At 64.7% G+C, this 18,706-nt stretch overlaps 1 protein-coding gene across 1 annotated transcript in view; it reads left to right on the top strand.

Moving 5' to 3' along the window:
• BSN (bassoon presynaptic cytomatrix protein) overlaps positions 1 to 18,672 on the top strand; it is a 97,310-nt gene extending 78,638 nt beyond the window's left edge. Inside the window, exons 4-12 of the mRNA XM_049826738.1 lie at positions 2,295 to 2,729; positions 4,250 to 10,909; positions 11,651 to 13,769; positions 14,083 to 14,825; positions 15,178 to 15,271; positions 15,396 to 15,539; positions 15,724 to 15,778; positions 15,865 to 15,961; positions 16,451 to 18,672. Coding sequence (XP_049682695.1) covers positions 2,295 to 2,729; positions 4,250 to 10,909; positions 11,651 to 13,769; positions 14,083 to 14,825; positions 15,178 to 15,271; positions 15,396 to 15,539; positions 15,724 to 15,764 — 10,236 coding nt within the window. The 3' untranslated portion in view covers positions 15,765 to 15,778; positions 15,865 to 15,961; positions 16,451 to 18,672. The remainder of the gene's footprint in view (positions 1 to 2,294; positions 2,730 to 4,249; positions 10,910 to 11,650; positions 13,770 to 14,082; positions 14,826 to 15,177; positions 15,272 to 15,395; positions 15,540 to 15,723; positions 15,779 to 15,864; positions 15,962 to 16,450) is intronic.
• Positions 18,673 to 18,706: the final 34 nt, after the last annotated feature.

Raw genomic sequence — 18,706 nt, 5'->3', positions numbered from 1 at the left:
GCAAAAGCAACTGTGCCCATCTCCTCGTCTAGAGCTTCCCAGCCACCACGGTCTGGCAGGGTGGGACATCAGGAGCATGAGCAATGCCCCATCCAGGGAGTGTGTTAAGGCCCTGGATGGGGCAGGCTGGGTAGTTCCAGGTGGGCTGATCTTCTCTGGTTCCTGCAGGACCAAGCTGGGAACTGGCATGATGGTGTGGCAGAGAGGGACAGGCAGGAGCTGAGCTCTGCATCATGCCTCCCCCTTGCTGCTAGCATCAAGGAGGGAGCTTTGGCAAAGAAAAATGGGATTCCTGAAAGAAAAATGAAAGGCCGCGTATTTCCATGAGGCAGGGATTCAATTTGTGTCACGCAATCACATTTCCTTCTGCAGTCTGAAATAATTACACAGCGGAGCAGGGTGAGGAGATCTGATTCAGAGGCACGGGGACAAGAGCGAGTTCTGAAATAAAAGAAGACAAATGCAATCATTAAGATACAATAGGCTGCACTTGCCCCTTAATTAGACTTTCTTTTTGATTAAGCAGTAATTAAATATTACCGTGCTGAAAGGGATTTTTTTTATGGCCCTCCAAAGCCCTAATATATTCTTAAGATGTTTGTGTGAAGAGCAGGGGCTGCTGCAGGGTGGTGGGGATGGGAGGGGGGACATTGCACGCCTGCCCTTTCCCCACAGAAGCAGCCCTCCTGCCCCTCTGCTCCCCGGAGAGCGTGGGCTGTGGCTGCTCCTGGTCCAGATTGCTGTGTGAGCAAAGAAGTGTCTGTGGGGAAGCCCACTACTCCCGGCCACCACCAGCTGCAAAGCATCTCCAGCATCCCATCAAAACGGGGGGACTCCTGGGTGTGGGTTGCAGGTGCCAAGCCCATTATGCTGCTGCCGTCCCGTAGGTATGGCTCGCAGAGTCGTAGCACAGAATCATAGAATCATTTAGGCTGGAAAAGACCCTTAAGATCATCGAGTCCAACTGTAAACCTAACACTGCCAAGTCCACCGCTAACCCGTGTCCCTAAGCACCCCATCTATATGTCTTTTAAATACCTCCAGGGATGGTGACTCAACCACTTCCCTGGGCAGCCTGTTCCAATGCTTGACAACCCTTCAGTGAAGAAATTTTTCTTAATATCCAATCTAAACGTCCCCTGGCACAACCTCGGGTCATTTCCTTGAGGCCATTTTGATGAACCTCATCTTCTACATGGAGACCATGGCCTCTGTGGCCCCAGGAGATGCAGCTGACTTGCAGCCCCAGTCCCAGGCTGGTCCAGCTGAAGACCAAGACTACTTCTCTAACAGCGTGACAGGTCCTCTGGGGCCAGCCGCCCCCCGAGGTTGGCCACCCCGAGATTTGGGAGTAATGGATCAGCAAAAGAGGAGTCTGGCAAAAGGACCTGGAGCATATCAGGCTGTTAGCAGCAAAACAAAAAAGATTTAAGATAATGAAACATCAAAAGGGAAGGAAATGTCAGGCCCCTATCCCTGGACATTCCTGGGTGAGTAAAAATAGTCCTTGGACGACCCGGGGGGGAAAGTGCTTCTGGTCTCTTAATGCAGAGCCCCTGCCGTAGCCCCGTGGGCTCTCTGCCACTCACAGCCCCGTTTGCAAGCTGCTTTTTCCAGGCCATAAAATGATGGCTCTTGCTGAGAATTTCACTAGATGAGATTGTCTTGTTCTTTTCCCGCACAGCATGTACTTTGGGTAATATCTTTGGGAAATTTTTGCGTACTTGTGTACCCAGTGCTTTCTGATAACCTAGAAAAAAAGATCCTTAAGTATTATGATTATGCTATTAAACCTTTATTGTATCGAGCAAAACAAATCAGTGTGAGAAAGAAACTGTATGGAGCCTGAGAAGTGTTATGCTACAAGAGCAATCTGCCTTCACTGTTTAATTTCATTTAAAACCGAAATACCACAAGACTGGAGACGAAAAGAGCCAGTGATGCTGAGGTGTTGTGGGGAAGAGTTTGAAATCCCTGTGTTGTAGCCATGGTCCTTCTGGCTGGACCCCCAAGGTCTGGACAAGGGTAGGGGTAGGTTTAAGCTGGATGGTTGGTCTCTTCTTCTACATGGTTTGTATGGTACAGCTCAGTGCCACGCGAGCCCCTCCACAGCCTGCGCTGGTGTTTCAGTGCTTGCCTGCTCGCTGCCTGGCCTCTCTGAAGCCGGTTATTTGGTTTGGGTGGGCTGAGTCCTTTGCACCATCGCCATGTGTCCCATCAGCTGAACTTCGCGGTGATGTCCCTGCTGGGACGAAGCTCCCAGAGTTTGAACAGAACTTTTCTCTCTTTTGCAGAAGAACGAATGGCTGTGCTTGAACTGCCAAACTCAGCGGCTGCTTGAAGGCAGCCTCGGCGACCCTGCTCCGATGCCGCTGCCTGCCCCAAAGCAACCGCCCACCGGCTCCCCACGGCACCAGCCGCCAGCCACTGGCCAGCAGCAGAGACCGCCTGCACCAGTGCCCGCCGAGCCAGCGGCACCCCCCGAGCGGCAGCCCTCACCCGCAAAGAGCCTCCAGGCTGCCGAGCAGAGCAGGACCCCGAGCCCTGCCCCAGCAGAGAAGAAGCCCCCGGTGCCGACAGAGGAAAAGCTGCTGCCCAAAGCTGCCCCAGAGCCTTCCAGAGCTCCTGAGAGCACCGCGCCGAAGGGGAAGAGCGTGACCCCCAAACCAGAGGTGGAGAGCAAGGAGAGCCGGGCACCCTCCGAGGCACCGCGGGCGAAGGAGCAGGAGGTGAGCTCTCAGGGTGCGTCCAGCTCCGAGCATCCCTGGGGACCGTATCCAGCCCAGGGCTGGTGTGGCACTGAGCCATGCCTTCACCAGCAGCCGTGCTCAGAAACAGGGAGGTTTATTCCAAGTCAGAGCAGAAACGGTGTCCTCGAGGCCATTTGCCTCGGGAAATGGCCTTTTGGGAAACCATGAGTTCAAAACACTGCTGTCTCGGCACTTCCAAACCGCTTAGGAACTTTGCAGGCTCTGTAGCAGCACGCTGGTATTTGGCTTCTCTTTGTTACGATTACATCAATTTGGGCATAACACAATGGTTCAGGTTGGCTTGGGCATAACACAATGGTTCAGGTTGGCTTTGGCCTTTGGATTTGTTTTAAAACAATATCAGGGCAGTTGACTTTGTTGTTAAATGGAAAACTCATTTCACATTTCATGTTGCAGCAGCGGGCATTTTTCAAGTTCCTCATCCCACCTTTTTTAAAATTCAGTACAATCTGGGGAAACATTTGGCTGCTTTGGGATGGTTTTCCCCCATGAGCAACCATCCCAGCAGCAGCCAGCAGAGCTCCCCACGGGGAGGGGACGTGGTGGGAGGTCCCCCACCAGCTGGGAGGGGATGGCTGCCCCGGGGAAGAGGCACCTCGCATCCCAGTCTGCTGGCTTCCGAAATCAAGTAAGGTCAATGGTGCTCCCGTGGGGGTGATGGGCCCTGCCGGTAGCACTGGGGCCAGGAGTGACGGTGCTTTCCCTGCGGCTCAGAGGCTTGCCCCCATGCTGCCTAATGGTAATGTCAGTTAAAAAGGCCTGTTTATTTCTGCTGGCATCTAACGAGGATCCTGGGGGCCGCCCTGCTTCTAAAGGCTGCTTTGCAGGACTGTCAGTCAGGGAAATTAAAGTTCATTAAAAGGCTGCCGTCCCCCATGGCTGCCGCCGGCAAAGCTCCTGTCCCGTCAGTGCCACCGCACCACTGGCACTAGGGCTGCCCCCTCCCCAGACCCACACCCCATTACCAGTGCTTGGGCTTCTCCCCGTGCAGGCAGCTGCCTGCCTGGGGAGAGCGGCAGGCAGCTCTGCCGTTGCATCCCTTCCCCAGGGATGCGCGTGTGGCCATTGGTACCCCGAGGCTTATGGCTGGGCCTCAGCCACCACTGGCTCTCTAAGTGGTGGGTAGTAGAAAAATCAATATTGCCATTAGACAGCCTTCTCATGTTAGTTATCGGAGAGATAACACTGATGGGGCCCAGTTTTTTAAACATATTTATGAGTCCCGTGATGCCTTTGCCCCCAGGGACATTTGCTGTGCCATCCCCTGCTTGCAGCACACTCCATCACCTGCTTTCGTTAGCGCGCAGACAAATTGCTGACGAGCCGTTGAGTGGGGACACACAGGGCAGCCCCCAGTCTTCCTGCAGGGCTGGCTCTCAATGCTGCCCAAATCTTCTGCGTGCTCCCCGGGGGAGGATTTGGGGGGAAGCAGCTGTGGAGCCGCCCAGGTCTGATGCTGTGCTCTCGCTCGCCCGCAGGATGGGAGCAAGCCTTACCCCCCGGACCTGTCCCGCAGCCCGCAGAGCCTGAGCGACACCGGCTACTCCTCCGACGGCATCTCCAGCTCGCAGAGCGAGATCACCGGCCTGGTGCAGCAGGAGGAGGAGAAGCTGAGCGGCACTGGGCTGGCCGGGCAGAGCCCCCCCAGCCCCTCAGAGCTCACCAAGCTGGAGAGCAGCATGCGGCCCCTCCTGGAAGGCCGGGGCGCCCCGCCGGAGCCCGCCGAGCGCGGCAAAGGCTGCCCAGAGCCGCGGGAGGAGCAGCGGCAGCGGCAGCGGCCACGGTACCTCTCCATCACCCCCGAAGCCTTCGACTCGGACGAGGAGCTGGAGGACATCCTGGAGGAGGATGAGGACTCGCTGGAGTGGGAGAACCAGCGGGAGCGGCGGGAGAGCGCGGAGTCCTCGGATGAGTTTGGCAGCAAGCTGCGGCACGACTATGTGGAGGATAGCAGTGAGGGGGGCTTCTCCCCGGTGCCCCCCCGACCCAAGGGCCGAGAGGCAGAGGCGAGCGACGAGGAGTTCATGCGGAGGCAGATCCTGGAGATGAGCGCGGAAGAGGACAACCTGGAGGAGGAGGAAGAGGAGGACGAGGAAGGCTACAGGCGCCCCAAGTATGGCATCCCCAAAGCCGGGCAGAAGGCCGAGGTGGAGAAGAGCAAAGAGCCGGCGTCAGGCAAGCGGCGCCTGCCGCACGGTCCTGGCAGCCTGTACAAGGAGGAGAGGAAGGACCTGGAGGCTGGGGAGGGTGATGACTTGAGCACGGCCCAGGGCGGGCTGCGGCGCTTCAAGACCATCGAGCTGAACAGCACGACCGGCTACGGCCGGGAGATGGAGATGGGCCAGGAGGCAGACGCCAGCCTGGACCGGGAGCCCGAGCTGGAGATGGAGAGCCTGACGGGCTCCCCCGAGGAGCGCTCCCGGGGCGAGTACTCCTCCACCCTGCCGGCCACAACGCCCAGCTACACCTCAGGCACCTCACCCACCTCCATCTCCTCCCTGGAGGAGGACAGCGACAGCAGCCCCAGCCGCCGTCAGCGGCTGGAGGAGGTGAAGCAGCAGAGGAAGGCTCGCCACCGCTCGCATGGCCCCTTGCTGCCCACCATCGAGGACTCATCCGAGGAGGAGGAGCTGCGGGAGGAAGAGGAGCTGCTGCGGGAGCAGGAGAAGATGCGGGAGGTGGAGCAGCAGCGCATCCGGAGCACGGCACGCAAGACCAAGCGTGACAAGGAGGAGCTGAGGGCCCAGCGGAGGAGGGAACGCTCCAAAACCCCCCCCAGCAACCTCTCTCCCATCGAGGACGCCTCCCCCACAGAGGAGCTGCGGCAGGCGGCGGAGATGGAGGAGCTGCACCGCTCCTCCTGCTCTGAGTACTCGCCCTCCATCGACTCAGAGGCTGAGAGCTTTGACGCCGTGACCTCCAAGCTGTACAAGTCAGGCAGTGAGTACAACCTGCCCACCTTCATGTCCCTGTACTCCCCGACGGAGAAGGGGGAGAGTGGCCCCAGCCAGCCTGCCAGCAAGCCCCTCAAGAGTGCTGAGGAAGCCTACGAGGAGATGATGAGGAAGGCGGAGATGATGCAGAAGCAGCAGGTCCAGCAGGCCCAGCCGGCCGTTTCCTACAGCGGCACCTACCAGCAGGTCAGCTACCGCGGCACCGAGGGTCAGAACGGCTTTGAGTACCAGTATGCTGAGGAGTACCGGTATGATGGCGGCCCTGCGCGCCCCTCCCAGCCCGGCTACCCGAGCACCCTGCCGAAGGCAGGAGCAGTGTACGAGGAGATACTGCAGACCTCACAGAGCATCTCCAGGATGCACCAGTCCTCCTCCTTCGACCTGGCCCTCGAGCAGGGAGAAAAGGCGAAGGGGCAGGAGGAGGTGTACCAGGAGAAGCGCTTCCTCAATGCTGAGAGCGCCTACGCCGACCTGATGAAGCAGAACGGCGGCCCGCTCACCCCTGGCACCAGCCCCACGCAGCTCTCCGCTCCCGTCTCCTTTGCTGCCTCTGACAGCAGCACGGGCAAGGCCATTCCCGACGTCCGGGTCACCCAGCATTTTGCAAAAGAGGGGCAAGACCTAGCCAAGCTCCAGAGCGCCCCGGCAGCACCCAGCCCGGTGTCCAAGGCCACCACCACTCCTTACGCCTACAGCAAAAGTGCCAGCACGGTGACCACAGCTGCGGGCGGCCCCGGGAGTGCGCCACGGAGCTACAGCTCCCCGGCTCCAGAGGCCCCATCCGTAGCCGGCAGAAGCTACAGTCCGGTGAAAAGCACTGTCAGCTATGGCTCGCAGACAGAGGACACGGGCAGAAGCAAGGCGGCGGTGGAGATCAGCGTGCAGACGGCCAGGGAGAAGCTCCCGGCTGCGAGCGACGGCAAGCCTCTGCCACCCAAGACGTACCCCTTCTTCAAGAGCTCCAGTCCTCCGCTCTCGCCCACCTCCCCAACGCAGAGTCCTACCCACACCACAAAGGCCACAGCAGAGTTTTCCACGCAGACGCAGAGCCCCCTCCTCCCCTACGAGAGTCCCGCTGCCGCCGCTGCCGGCCCTGCCGCCTCTTCCCCCATGGTGGCACAGGGGACGCAGACGCCGCACCGGGCGGGCTCGCCGCGCCTGGCCCGGCAGCCCTCCTCCCAGGATGCCCCCTTTATGCTGATCACGCTGGCGGCCGACGCGGCCAGCCAAACCAAGCCAGCCAGCTCCGGCTCCTTGACGTCCCCCACCTCGTCCCCCACCAGGCCGAGCCGGCAGCTGCCAGCACACGGCTACAGCCAGGCGCCGGAGCCAGAGCAGCCGCCGGGTGCCTATGTCAGGGCACAGCCGGTGAAGGAGCACGCCCAGAAGGCACCCGCTGTGACTTCAGCCGCCGACAGCATCACGGGGCTGTACAGTTGGGGAGCGCTCCCTGCGGAAAACATATCCCTCTGCCGCATCTCCTCCGTCCCTGGCACATCCCGGGTCGAGCCAGGGCCCAAGGCACCGAGCACTAACGCTGTGGACTTACGGACTGCGCTGAAGTCTGCCCCCATCATCATAACAGACCAAGGCATGGACCTCACCTCCTTGGCCACCGAGGCCAGGAAGTACTGCCTGACCTTGGACCACATCCCAAGCCGGCAGTCCACGGCCATCCAGCCCTTGATCATCAACCTCAATGCCCAGGAGCAGCCCCATGCCATCATCGCGGCAGCCAGCACCGCCGGCCTGGCCATCGCCTCCCCCATGCTCCTCTCGCAGCCCAAGCAGCCTGTGGTCTACGGAGACCCCTTCCAGAGCAGGGTGGACTTTGGGCAGGGGACCGGGAGCCCGGTGTGCTTGGCGCAGGTGAAGCAGGTGGAGCAGGGCGTCCAGACGGCCGCTGTCAGAGCCGGCGGGGCAGCCGGTGGCAAGCCTGAGCCCGCCGCTGCCCCCCAGACTAAATTTGCAAGGTACGGCGTGCCGGGCCAGATGGTGAAGAAGGACGTGCTCATCACGCAGACCAGTGGGGCACAGAGTGTCGGTGGCCTCCCGCAGCCCTTCCCACCGGAGCCAGGCTCAGAGCTGTACCGGGCAGTGCCAGTGGAGCTGAAAAGCCAGAGCCCTCTCCTTGCCCTGGGCAGCAAGAAGTCCCAGGTGATGATGGTGCAGATGGAGGAGGCAGCAGCCAGCCCGGTGACCAAAGTGCTGAAGGAGGAGCCGGCGGCCAACGTGCTGGACCTCACGGGCGTGAAGCCAGAAAGCCAGGTGGCCTGCTGTGACGTGGTCTACAAGTTCCCCTTTGGCGGCAGCTGCACCGGCGCTTTCAACCCCACCTCCAAGATGCCGGAGAAGAAAGCCGGGGAGGTAGTGGCACCCAGCCGGAAAGCCAGCGGGCCCCTCTACGGCAGCAGAGAGCCGGAGCTGCCGGAGACCTTCCCCTACCGGGAGCAGCCTGCCCCGGCGCCCGTGCTCTACGAGGAGCAGAAGTTTTACCCCCCTGGCACCTTTGGCCGCCTCTACTCCTCCATGTCGGACACAAACCTCTCTGAAATTGGGATGAACTACTACCCCACAAAGGGGGATCAGCCCTTCCCCTCCCCGGCAGGCGATGCCGCCGTGGACCTCAGCACCATGAAGCACTCCTACAGCGTGGGCTTTGCTGAGGGGGGTTACCTGGGCCAGGGGCTACAGTATGGCTCCTTCTCCGACCTCCGCCAGCCGGCAGAGCTGCTGGGCCACCCACTCCCCATGCGGAGGTACAGCTCAGCCTCCAACATCTACTCCGACTACCGCTTCTCGCCCCGGGGGGACCTGGCCAGCTTCCAGGAGTCCAGCCTGGCCCACTACAGTGCCACCACGGCCCGTGAGATCAGCCGCATGTGCGCCGCCCTCAACTCCATGGACCAGTACGGGGGCCGGCACGCCAACGGCCCCGACCTGCTGCCCTACGGTCCCGGTGCTGGGCCGGGGGGCACGGGGGGGCTAGCGGCTCAGCAGCAGGGTCCCGCGCCCCCCAAACCCGGCGGGATGTACAACCCCACCTTCCCCGAGGGGCGGCAGGGCTTCGGCAACCTGGCGCAGTACAACATCCCCGGCGTCCGCCTGGGCGCCGTCCGGCAGATGTTCCCTTCCACCGCCACCGTGCGGGCCGCCGACGGCATGATCTACTCCACCATCAACACGCCCATCGCCTCCACGCTGCCCATCACCACCCAGCCCGCCTCGGTGCTGCGGCCCATGTTTCGCGGGCTGTACAGACCCTACGGTCCAGGCAGCGTGGCGGCGGTCCCGCTGGCCAGCCTGGCCAGGCTGCCGGTCGTCACCCCACGTGTCCCGCTGGCGGCACAGGGCCTCTACCGCTACCCGGCCCCCAGCCGGCCGGCCCCAGCCGCCTCGCTGATGGAAACGCCCGTCTACCTGGGCAAGCCCGTCAGCACGGCACCGCCAGCAGCAGGTGCCGGTCCAGCTCCCAAAGCCCCCGCCGCCCCCACGGCTGGCTTGCAGAGAGCGGAGCCGGCAGGAGCCGCTCCCCGTGCCGAGGGGCCAGCGGCCCCGGTGGCCGGCAAGGACAGCGGGCAGGCGGCCGCGGCGGCCAAGGCGCCGCTGGACGGGGCTCAGCGGGAGGAGCGGGAGCGGGAGGAGGAACGGCAGCGCAAGCAGCAGGAGCACGTGCTGCAGCTGGAGCGGGAGCGCGTGGAGCTGGAGAAGCTGCGGCAGCTGCGGCTGCAGGAGGAGCTGGAGCGGGAGCGCGCGGAGCTGCAGCGGCACCGGGAGAAGGAGCAGCTGCTGGTGCAGCGGGAGCTGCAGGAGCTGCAGTGCATCAAGCAGCAGGTGCTGCAGCAGCAGCAGGAGGAGCGGCACGCGCAGCTGGCGCTGCAGCGGGAGCAGCTCGCCCAGCAGCGCCTCCAGCTCGAGCACATCCACCAGCTCCAGCACCAGCTGCAGCAGCAGCTGGAGGAGCAGAAGCGGCAGAAGACCGCCTTCCCCGCGCCCGCCGAGCCCGCCGCCCGCCCGCCCGAGGGGCCCGCCGAGGCACCGCGGGGCCTGCCGCACAACGGGCAGGCATGGCCCCCGCCGAGCCAGGTGCCGCCAGAGGGGCCCGCCGGCCCCCGCTACCCCGCACCGCAGCGGCCGCTCAGCAGCTCGGCCTCGGACATGTCGCTGCAAGCCGAGGAGCCCTGGGAGCCTGGCCGGGGCATCAAGAAGAGGAACTCGATGCCGCGGCTGCGGGACGCCTACGAGAAGGAGGGGGCGCGGGAGGCCTTTGCGGCGAGGAAGACGGCGGACAGCAGCGTGCAGACGGACGAGGAGGACGGCGAGGAGCGGTACCTGCTTTCGCGGCGGCGGCGGGCGCGGCGCAGTGCCGACTGCAGCGTGCAGACGGACGAGGAGGACAGCGGGGAGTGGGAGCAGCCCGTGCGCCGCCGGCGCTCCCGGCCCTCGCGGCACGCCGAGGCCGGTGCCGAGGGCAAGCCGGAGGGGACCGCCCGCGGCACAGCCAGCGTGGGCATCCAGACCATCAGCGACTGCTCGGTGCAGACGGAGCCCGACCAGCTCATCCGCGTCTCCCCCTCCATCCACATCACCACCCACGATCCCCGGGTGGAGATCGTGAAGTACATCTCGGCCCCGGAGAAGACGCAGCGGGGCGAGAGCCTGGCCTGCCAGACAGAGCCGGAGCCAGCCCCCCAGCCCGGCGTTGTGGTCCCCCAGCTGACGGTGCCCACGACCATCCCGCCCTACTCCACCAACATCCAGATGGTGAGCACGGGTCCCCTGGACCCCCACGCTGTCCGGCAGCAGACCCTGGGCAAGTTCGAGAAGAAAAAGCCAGATCCCCTGGAAATCGGCTACCAGTCCCATCTGCCGGCCGAGTCCCTCTCCCAGCTGGTGACCCGCCAGCCGCCCCGCTCTCCCCAGGTCCTCTACTCGCCTGTCTCCCCCCTGTCGCCCCACCGCCTCCTCGAGTCCTCCTTCGCCACCAGCGAGCGGCTGAACAAGGCTCACGTCCCCCCACAGAAGCACTTTGCCGACTCGGCCCAGCGCCAGCAGACGCTGCCGCGGCCCATCAAGACCATGCAGCGCTCCCTCTCCGACCCCAAGCCCATCAGCCCCACCGCCGAGGAGGCCGGCAAGGACAGGTTCTCCCTCTACCAGCACCCGCTGCTCCCCGGCACCCAGGTACGTCAGCGCGGGGAACAACCTTTTCCTCGGGGAACAGCTCTGGGAGGCACGGCGGGACATTTCGGTTTCATTAGCGCTGCGGCAATTAATATTTTAAAAGGCCAGCTTCCTGCGCCAGCTGGTGGGCACGGACGCGTGCGCCGGAGCCGGCAGCCCGAGGGAGGCCCTGGAGCTCCACCGGCTGCACGAGCCCGTCAGCGGGCAGGAGCTGCTGCTGGGTGGCAGGATCAGGGCTGTCCCCTGTCCCCTGCCCCAGCTGGGTCCCCCTGCTCTCCTGCATGGAACAACCACCACGCGCAGCTCCGTTGTGGGTTTCGGTGGCTCTCGCTCCCGCTTTTGCCCCCACGGACCGAGGTTGCCAAGTGCCCAGCAAAGAGCCCCGGGGCAATTCCCAGGGCAGCAGCAGCCCCCAGCTGCTCCCCCGAGCCCCACTGCCAAGCACCCGAGGACGGAAAGCAGTTTTTGCGGCAGGCGGCGGCACACACGCGGCCGGCCCGGCGCTTGGCTGGCTGCCACCCCCGGTAATTACTCACGGAAAGCTCCCTGCCTGTTACTTCCATCCTATTTATTGCGCTTTTACATAAAAGCTGCTTCCTCGGTGTGTGGGGGTACACGTGCACGGCAGGCCACCTCGCCGCAACCCCGGGGCACGGGAGGAGCTCCGCGGTGCTCGGGGTGGGGGGACATGGGGGGGAACACCCACTCGCACGCCTGACCAGTTGTTCCTTGGCTTTGCAGGTCGGGGGGCTGCAGTCGAGCCCGCTGGCGCGCAAGGTGAAGCGGACGCTGCCCAGCCCACCGCCCGAGGAGCCCCACGTCCCCCTGGCCAGCCCGGCCACCCCCCAGCTCTACCTGAGCAGCCTGGCCCCCAAGGCCACCGCGCCAGTCACCAAGGCCAGCCTGCTGAAGGAGCTGGATCGCGACCTGAGGCTGGTGGAGCACGAGGCCACCAAGCTGCGGAAGAAGCAAGCGGAGCTGGACGAGGAGGAGAAGGAGATCGATGCCAAGCTGAAGTACCTGGAGCTGGGCATCACCCAGCGCAAGGAGTCACTGCTGAAAGAGCGGGGGGGCGGGCGGGACCACCCCTACCTGCGCTGCGCCGGGGACCGCCGTGACTACCTGTCCGACAGCGAGCTGCACAGCCTGCACCTCGCCGCCTACGACGGTGCCAGCCTGCGCCCCGCGCCCACGGGGCAGTACCCCGACTTCGCCGCCACCGCCGCCTCCTATGGCACCTACCCGTACCCCGCCCCGCAGGGCCCCACCGCCTTCCCGCCAGCGCGCCTGCAGCCCCCCCAGTACCCCGCAGCCAGCACCTCGCAGGACGGCTTGCCGGCAGCCCCGCTGCCCGCCTTTGCCTCGCCCGGCGCCTTCCCGGCCCCTGGTGCCGCATACCCGGAGCTGGGCACCCCAGGCCAGCCGGGCTTCCGGCCCCAAAACCCCTACCAAGCTCCGAGCGCCTTTGCTGGGGCGGCCGCTGTGCCGGTGGCGCAGCCTGCCCTCTTCCAGAGCCCGACAGACATAGCCGGTGGGCACCAGAAGCCACGGCAGACCTCGCTGGCTGACCTGGAGCAGAAGATCCCCACCAACTACGAGGTCATTGGTGCGGCCACCAGCTCCTCTGCCATTCCCGACGTCGCCTTCAGCACCACGCCGGCGAGCGGCAGCTATGAGCAGTACAAGGCACCCGAGGCCCGGCCAGCCGAGAGAGCCAGCGCGGCGCAGGGCCCCTCGGCCAGCTTCTCTTCCGAGTCCCTCTACACCAGCCTGGAGCAGAACATCCCCCGTAACTATGTGATGATCGAGGACATCAGCGAGCTCACCAAGGAGAGCCCTGCGGTGGAGGGGCAGAAAGCAGAGCCGGCGGGCACGGGCGCCGACAGCCGCCACAGCAGAGAGAAGAGTGAGCTGGGGGACGCCGAGGGCTCCAGCCGGCCCTGCTGCTACACCAAAGCTGAGGAGGAGTCCGAGGAGGACGTCTACGACCACCATGGCCCTGACCATCGAGGGAAGAACAGCTACCACCGGGGCGCAGAGAGCAATGGCAGGGTGTTGGGGAGCTCCACCAGCTCATCCTACTACTACGGGGACAGCGAGTACCGGCACTCCTCGCGAGTGGACAAGCACGGCTCTGGCGCAGCACTGCCGAAGCATTCATCCAAGAACCTGGCGCCCGCCGTCGTCTCCTCGAAGCGCAGCAAGCACAGGAAGCAGGGCATGGAGCAGAAGATCTCTAAGTTCTCCCCCATCGAAGAAGCCAAAGACGTGGAGTCGGACCTGGCCTCCTACGCAGCGACGACCTCGGTCGGCAGCGGCAACGTGGCCTCGAGGGCCAAGAAGCTGCAGGAGGAGATCACCTACGGCCTGAAGAAGAACGTCTATGAGCAGCAGAAGTACTACGGCGTCTCCAGCCGGGATCTGGTGGACGAAGAGGAGCGGGTCTACTCTGCCAGCAGCAGAACCCGCTCCTCCGGCTACGGGGTGGAAAAGTCCTCCAGCCGGGAGGCGGGTGGACGGAGCAAGTCCTACGAGCGGGAGGGTGCGGAGCGCTCCCAGAAAGGCAGCTCCAAGCCGTCATCCCTCAGCATGAGCCAGAGCCGTGGGCGGGCACCCATCCGCACGCAGCCCTCAGAGGAGGAGAGCCCCGTCAGCCCCCTGGGGAAGGCAGTGGGGGGGTCACGCGTCACGGGGGGGCCCGGCCCCCAGTCGGCGGGGGACCCCTGCTCCCAGTTCTGCTCCAGCCACTCATTGCCTGATGTGCAAAAGCACATCAAAGACGTGCCAAGGAGTCACTCGTACAAGCACGAGGAGGGCTACGGCATGGACGATGCCCATTGCGTTGTCTCAGACAGCGAAGGTAACGGCTCCCCGTGGTGACCACCCCAGAGCATGGCGCTTCCCCGGGGCATGCCCATCCGCTCGTACGCAGAGACACTCTCACCGCCTCAGTTTGCTTGACACGTGCCTTCCTCCCCCCGCCCCGGTTGTTCGGTGTTAGCCGGTCCCACGCGGTGCCCCACCGCGCCGTGCCGCGCCGCGTCCCGTCCCCGCCGGCACGAGCTGTCCCCCACGCGCGTGCCCGCTGCTTGCCTCTCCCACCTCATTGCATGGCTTCCACCCGGGCGGCCTCGAGCGAGAGATTGACTGTGGTTTGTTTTTGGTTTCCGAAGCCTATCATTTGGGTCAGGAGGAGACAGACTGGTTTGATAAGCCCAGGGAGGCACGGGCGGAGAGGGTCAGGCACTACGGTGGCCACTCTTCCTCGCAGAAGAGACCCCCGGTTAAGCACACCTACCACGACTACGATGAGCCCCCCGACGAGGACCTGTGGCAGCACGATGACTACCCCCAGCACCGCGAGCACCGGCACCACGGGGAGTATGGGCGCCACACCGGCACCTCTCGGCACACCGGTGACGAGCCCCCCCGCCGCTCGGCCAAGCAGCACCCACGAGAGCCCAGCCGCCACGAGCCCCGCGGCCACGGGCCGTCGGCCGCCCCCAAGAAGGTGCAGCAGCCTGAGCCCCGCACGCCTGCGCCCTACGGCCCCGGCTCCGCCGAGTACGCCCCGCCGTCCCGCCCGGCCGCTCACCACCACGGCGCTGAGACCCCCAAGGCACAGAAGCCTCCCCAGCCACACGGGTTGGCCACCCCAGCACCGAAGCCAGAGCCCCTTGCGCATCCGCAGCAGCCAGCGGCGAGGCAGCAGCAGGCAGGGCAGCAGGCGGCGCGGCAGCAGCCAGCGGCGCGGCAGGCTGCCCAGCTGGCGGGCTCGGCACAGCCCGAGGCCAGGGGCAGGACGCAGGGACCCCCATCATCCCGGCCACCGCAGCAGCAGCCGGGGCCAGCCCAGGCGGCGGGGAAGACGCCAGCCACGCTCCACGCGCAGCCGGGTGGGCACCCAGCACCGGTGGTAAGTACAGGCTCAGCTGCCTTGGCTGCCTCCCGACTCCACGGCTCTGCCAGGGACCAGCCTGTCTGGCCGCGGCCAGGGGCTGGCAGGGGAAGGGTTGGGGATGGGAACCACGGGCCAAGCTGTATCCCACCCATGCGCCTATTACGGCTGCCGTTGGGTGCCATGGGAGTAGCCATCCCCTCAAGGGGACCCAGGAGAGGACATCCCTGTGCCCTGCATTCCTTGCTGCCTATTTTGGGGCTGTGGAGCAGTGTTTGGGGATTTCGGTGTCGCTTCCTGGCCTGGGCCACCCCCAGAGGATGCTTTGCCAGGAGGGTGAGCCCTGAGAGAGCTGTTTTCCCTGTTCCAGCCGAAAGCGGAGCAGACGGACGCATCCAAACCTGCAGCGAAAGTGCCACAGCAGCCAGGGAGAGTGCCCGCAGCACAGCCCCTGGGAGCAGCAGGTCAGTGGGCCCAGCGGCACGGTGCCATCCCACCCCTCGCCTGCTGCCTGACACCCTGGGGGCTCGGCCAAGCTCCCCTGGCCGGGCCCGTCCCCTGCTAACGGTGGCTTCGTTTGTCCCCCAGCAGACAGCAAGGCCGGTCCAAGGGCAGCCGGGCCGCGTGGTCCCACCGGCACGGCCACAGGGCAGCCCGGGGGGGAAGGAGAGAGCGTTTTCTCCAAAATCCTGCCGGGGGGGGCAGCGGAACAAGCTGGCAAACTGACTGAAGGTGAGGGCTGCTCCCAGGGAGGGGGACGGGGTGGCGATGCTCTTCTGCAACGAGACGGGGTCGGGCACTGTGGGGGTGGCGGGGTGCAGCCGGCGGGATGCGGTGATCCCACCGTTTGGGGCCCGGGGAGGTGGGGGGCCAGGGCAGCTGCACCGTGCTGACACCTCTCCCGGCTTCCCCACAGCGGTGTCGGCTTTTGGCAAGAAGTTCACTTCGTTCTGGTGAGAGAACGGCACAAGGTGAGTGCAGCTGGCTCCGGGTGCTGTGCTGCGGGCTCTCCCTGCCCCGGCTGTGCCCGACGCCCTCCCACTCCCTCCTGTCGCAGGATTTTGGGAAACGAGTGGAGATTGAGTCGTTGCAGTGGAAAAACCTATGAAGAAGCCAGTGAATTCAGCACGCAGCGCCAGACTCTGAGTATAACGGTGAGTATCCAGGGCACAGCCACATACCGGTCCCCTCCATCATGGCATTCCCGGGGCTTCCGTGGCACTGCCGTCCCCCCCTTGGCACCCGCTGAGCCCTGCCCTGCCACGCTCCTTCCTCCAGGGTGAGAAGGACACGGTGCAGTCCCGTCCCCTTCCCACTGGGCCACTCGTCCCCGTCTTCATCCCCAAGTGCCGGCCCCAAGCCAAGGTGTGGGGGCTTGGCCTCGTTCCCCGATCTCGGCAGCGCCGCGTGGGCCGATGCCCTGCGGATGCTGGTGCAGACCCTGGGTTTGCGGGGAAGGTTTGGGCCGCCTGAGCCCTGCTCCGGGAGTCCGTCCAGCGCGGGGGCGGCAGCAGCTGCTCTGCCGGCAGCGCCTCTTGGCTCGCCACTGCCCATTCGCTCAGGCCGGCACTGCCGCTCGGCGGGGTGCCCTCTGCGGGGACATCGCCACTCGGGCTAACACGTCTCTCTCTGTCTCTCGCAAGCTTTTGAAAGCAGGGCGATCCCTGGATGCTGGACCAAACAGCGGCCGAGCGGGGGCCTGGCGGACACCCCGGGGCGGACGCCCCCCACTCCTGGCGAGCAGCTCCGGCGCGGCACACGGCGAGCCCTGGCAGCCACCCCGAGGGGACGGGCCTGATCTGGATCATCGGGTCAGGCCCCGTAGGTGGGCCGTGGCCCTTTCTCAAGATTATACGCAGAGTTGCTCCCTCCGAACCCCAGCTCTGGCCTCTTCATAGGTTTTTCCCCCTCCACGAGCTGAGGGCTGGGTGCCGCGGGCGCCGCTCCTCCTTCCCGACCCCATCCGCCCCGCCGGGGCCGTCCCCGCGCCCCCCGCACTGCAGCCCGCTCCCGGCCCCGCCAGGGAGCCCCCGGAGCGCGTCAGCTAGGACCTAACACTGTTTCACTACCGAAATACGAGGCCATAGGACTCTGACAGGCGGTGCGGCCGGCCTTTGCCGACGTGGCCGCCGGCTGGGCGCGCGTCCTGGCGCGCGGCGTTGCCCCAAAGCCATTGGAAGCATTGAAAGGGCCGCGCTCGCCCTCGCCACGCAGCCAGAGCGCCCGCCGCCGGGCACCCCTTTTCTTTCGAGAACAGCCTTAATCATCCCACTTTGATTTCTGTGTATACCTCATCCGCACTGGGGGGGGCAGTGGGCGTCGTCGGGGGGGGGTCCTTTTTTCTCGGTTTCTTTGGGTTCACTTTATTTTGGTTTGGGGTTTGGTTTTTTTTCTAAACTTTATACCAAATCCTCTTCCCTCTTTGCTTTGTGCGATGAGTTAGCACACGGGCTGTCGTCTGTAGAAGCAATAGAGTGCAGGAGGCTACAAAAGAGCACAAATCCCGTGGAACAAGATCAGGAGAGCTTTGCCTCCGGCAGTATCCTTCCTCTTACTGTGCAATCCAAGTCCTTCTCAAGCCATTTCGCGGGGACACGGGGACGGCCGGCGCAGCGGCCGGCGGCCAAAGCCCGCTCGCCCCGCCAGGAGGGGGTTCCCCGGGAGGGGGGGAGGCAGCCCGAGGAGGGGGCTCGCCAGCGTACAGCCGCGCGCCACCCGCGCCCCACCGCCTCCCCGCGCCGGCGGCACACCCCCCCCCGGTGCCCCCCGCGGCGGGTGGCAGCCGCCCGCTCACCCGCCTGATGTTCTATGCAACGAAATAACACGACTCCAGAACAAGACCTGTGAATAGCTAATCAGTTCAATGTCGCGCCTAAGGGTTTCATCGCAAAGCGTGCCGCCGAGCGACCCGATAACTACTCTTTATCGACCACCCGTGCGTATGAATTCGTGGCATGTTCGACCCACGGAGGGCCACTTTGCCAAAGGGCAGCCCTAGCGCCCGTGACCGTCTGTCCCGTCGTAGAGCATGGCTTGCTACTTCTCTGCACGGTTCCACCCACCTTTCGGTGCTTGCTGTTCTTTGCCTGGACTTTTCTTTTTTTCTTTTCCATCAGTCCATCACTGTACTGAAAGCTCTTAGCAGATTTATGCACTTGTTATCGAGGACCCGGTCGCCGTGGGAAGCCCACGCTCCATGGCAGGTCCCTCGCAGGGGGCTTTGCCCGTGCCCAAGGCTGGGGGAGAGGCCGGCGGCTGGGGGATGGGGGGGGAGGGAGCGCGGCATTCCTGTGCGGCAGCCCCACGGAGGAGACCCCCGGCCCCGCGCACGCCCGCCGCCTCTCCCCGCCGATGACAAGTGCATAGCCTGAGGGTGCCTCCTCCGGGCCCCCGGCCCCCGCCGCTCCTCGCGCTGTAAATACTTGTACAGTGTGTCAATCGCACGCGGGACCGAGACCCCCGCCGGGGCCCGTCTCGCCGCCCGAGCGCATCCGCCACCTCGCCTCTCTACCCGCCGGGACCGGAGGCCCGTAGCCCACCCTGCCGGGCCAGGCCTCCAGCCCAAAATCGTGGCAGTCTGCCAGCCAGGGCTGGGGGGACAGAGGGGGCTGTAAAGACGAGGCGTCGAGGGTGGCCGAGCCCCGGGCACCGTTTGCGGCGGTAAGTGCGACGCCGGGTGCGCTCCCTCTGAACATTGTGACGGTGTGCGTGTCTGCTGTGCTCTGTGCCACCCGTAGTGACCCCGTACCGTGCCGTACCGTGCCGTACCGTGCCGTACCGCCCCCGCCGCTGTGTCGTGACTCCCTCCCAGAAGCTGCCCCCTCACCAGGTGTTTCTGTGGGAACAGAATAAAAAAGGACTTGACACAAACCACAGACTGGCCCCGATTCCTGCCTGCT

Source organism: Accipiter gentilis, chromosome 23, assembly GCF_929443795.1.
Source record: "Accipiter gentilis chromosome 23, bAccGen1.1, whole genome shotgun sequence".
Lineage (NCBI taxonomy): Eukaryota > Metazoa > Chordata > Aves > Accipitriformes > Accipitridae > Astur > Astur gentilis.
Note: the sequence above shows the minus strand (reverse complement) of the source record. Positions and strands in the feature narration are given on the sequence as shown.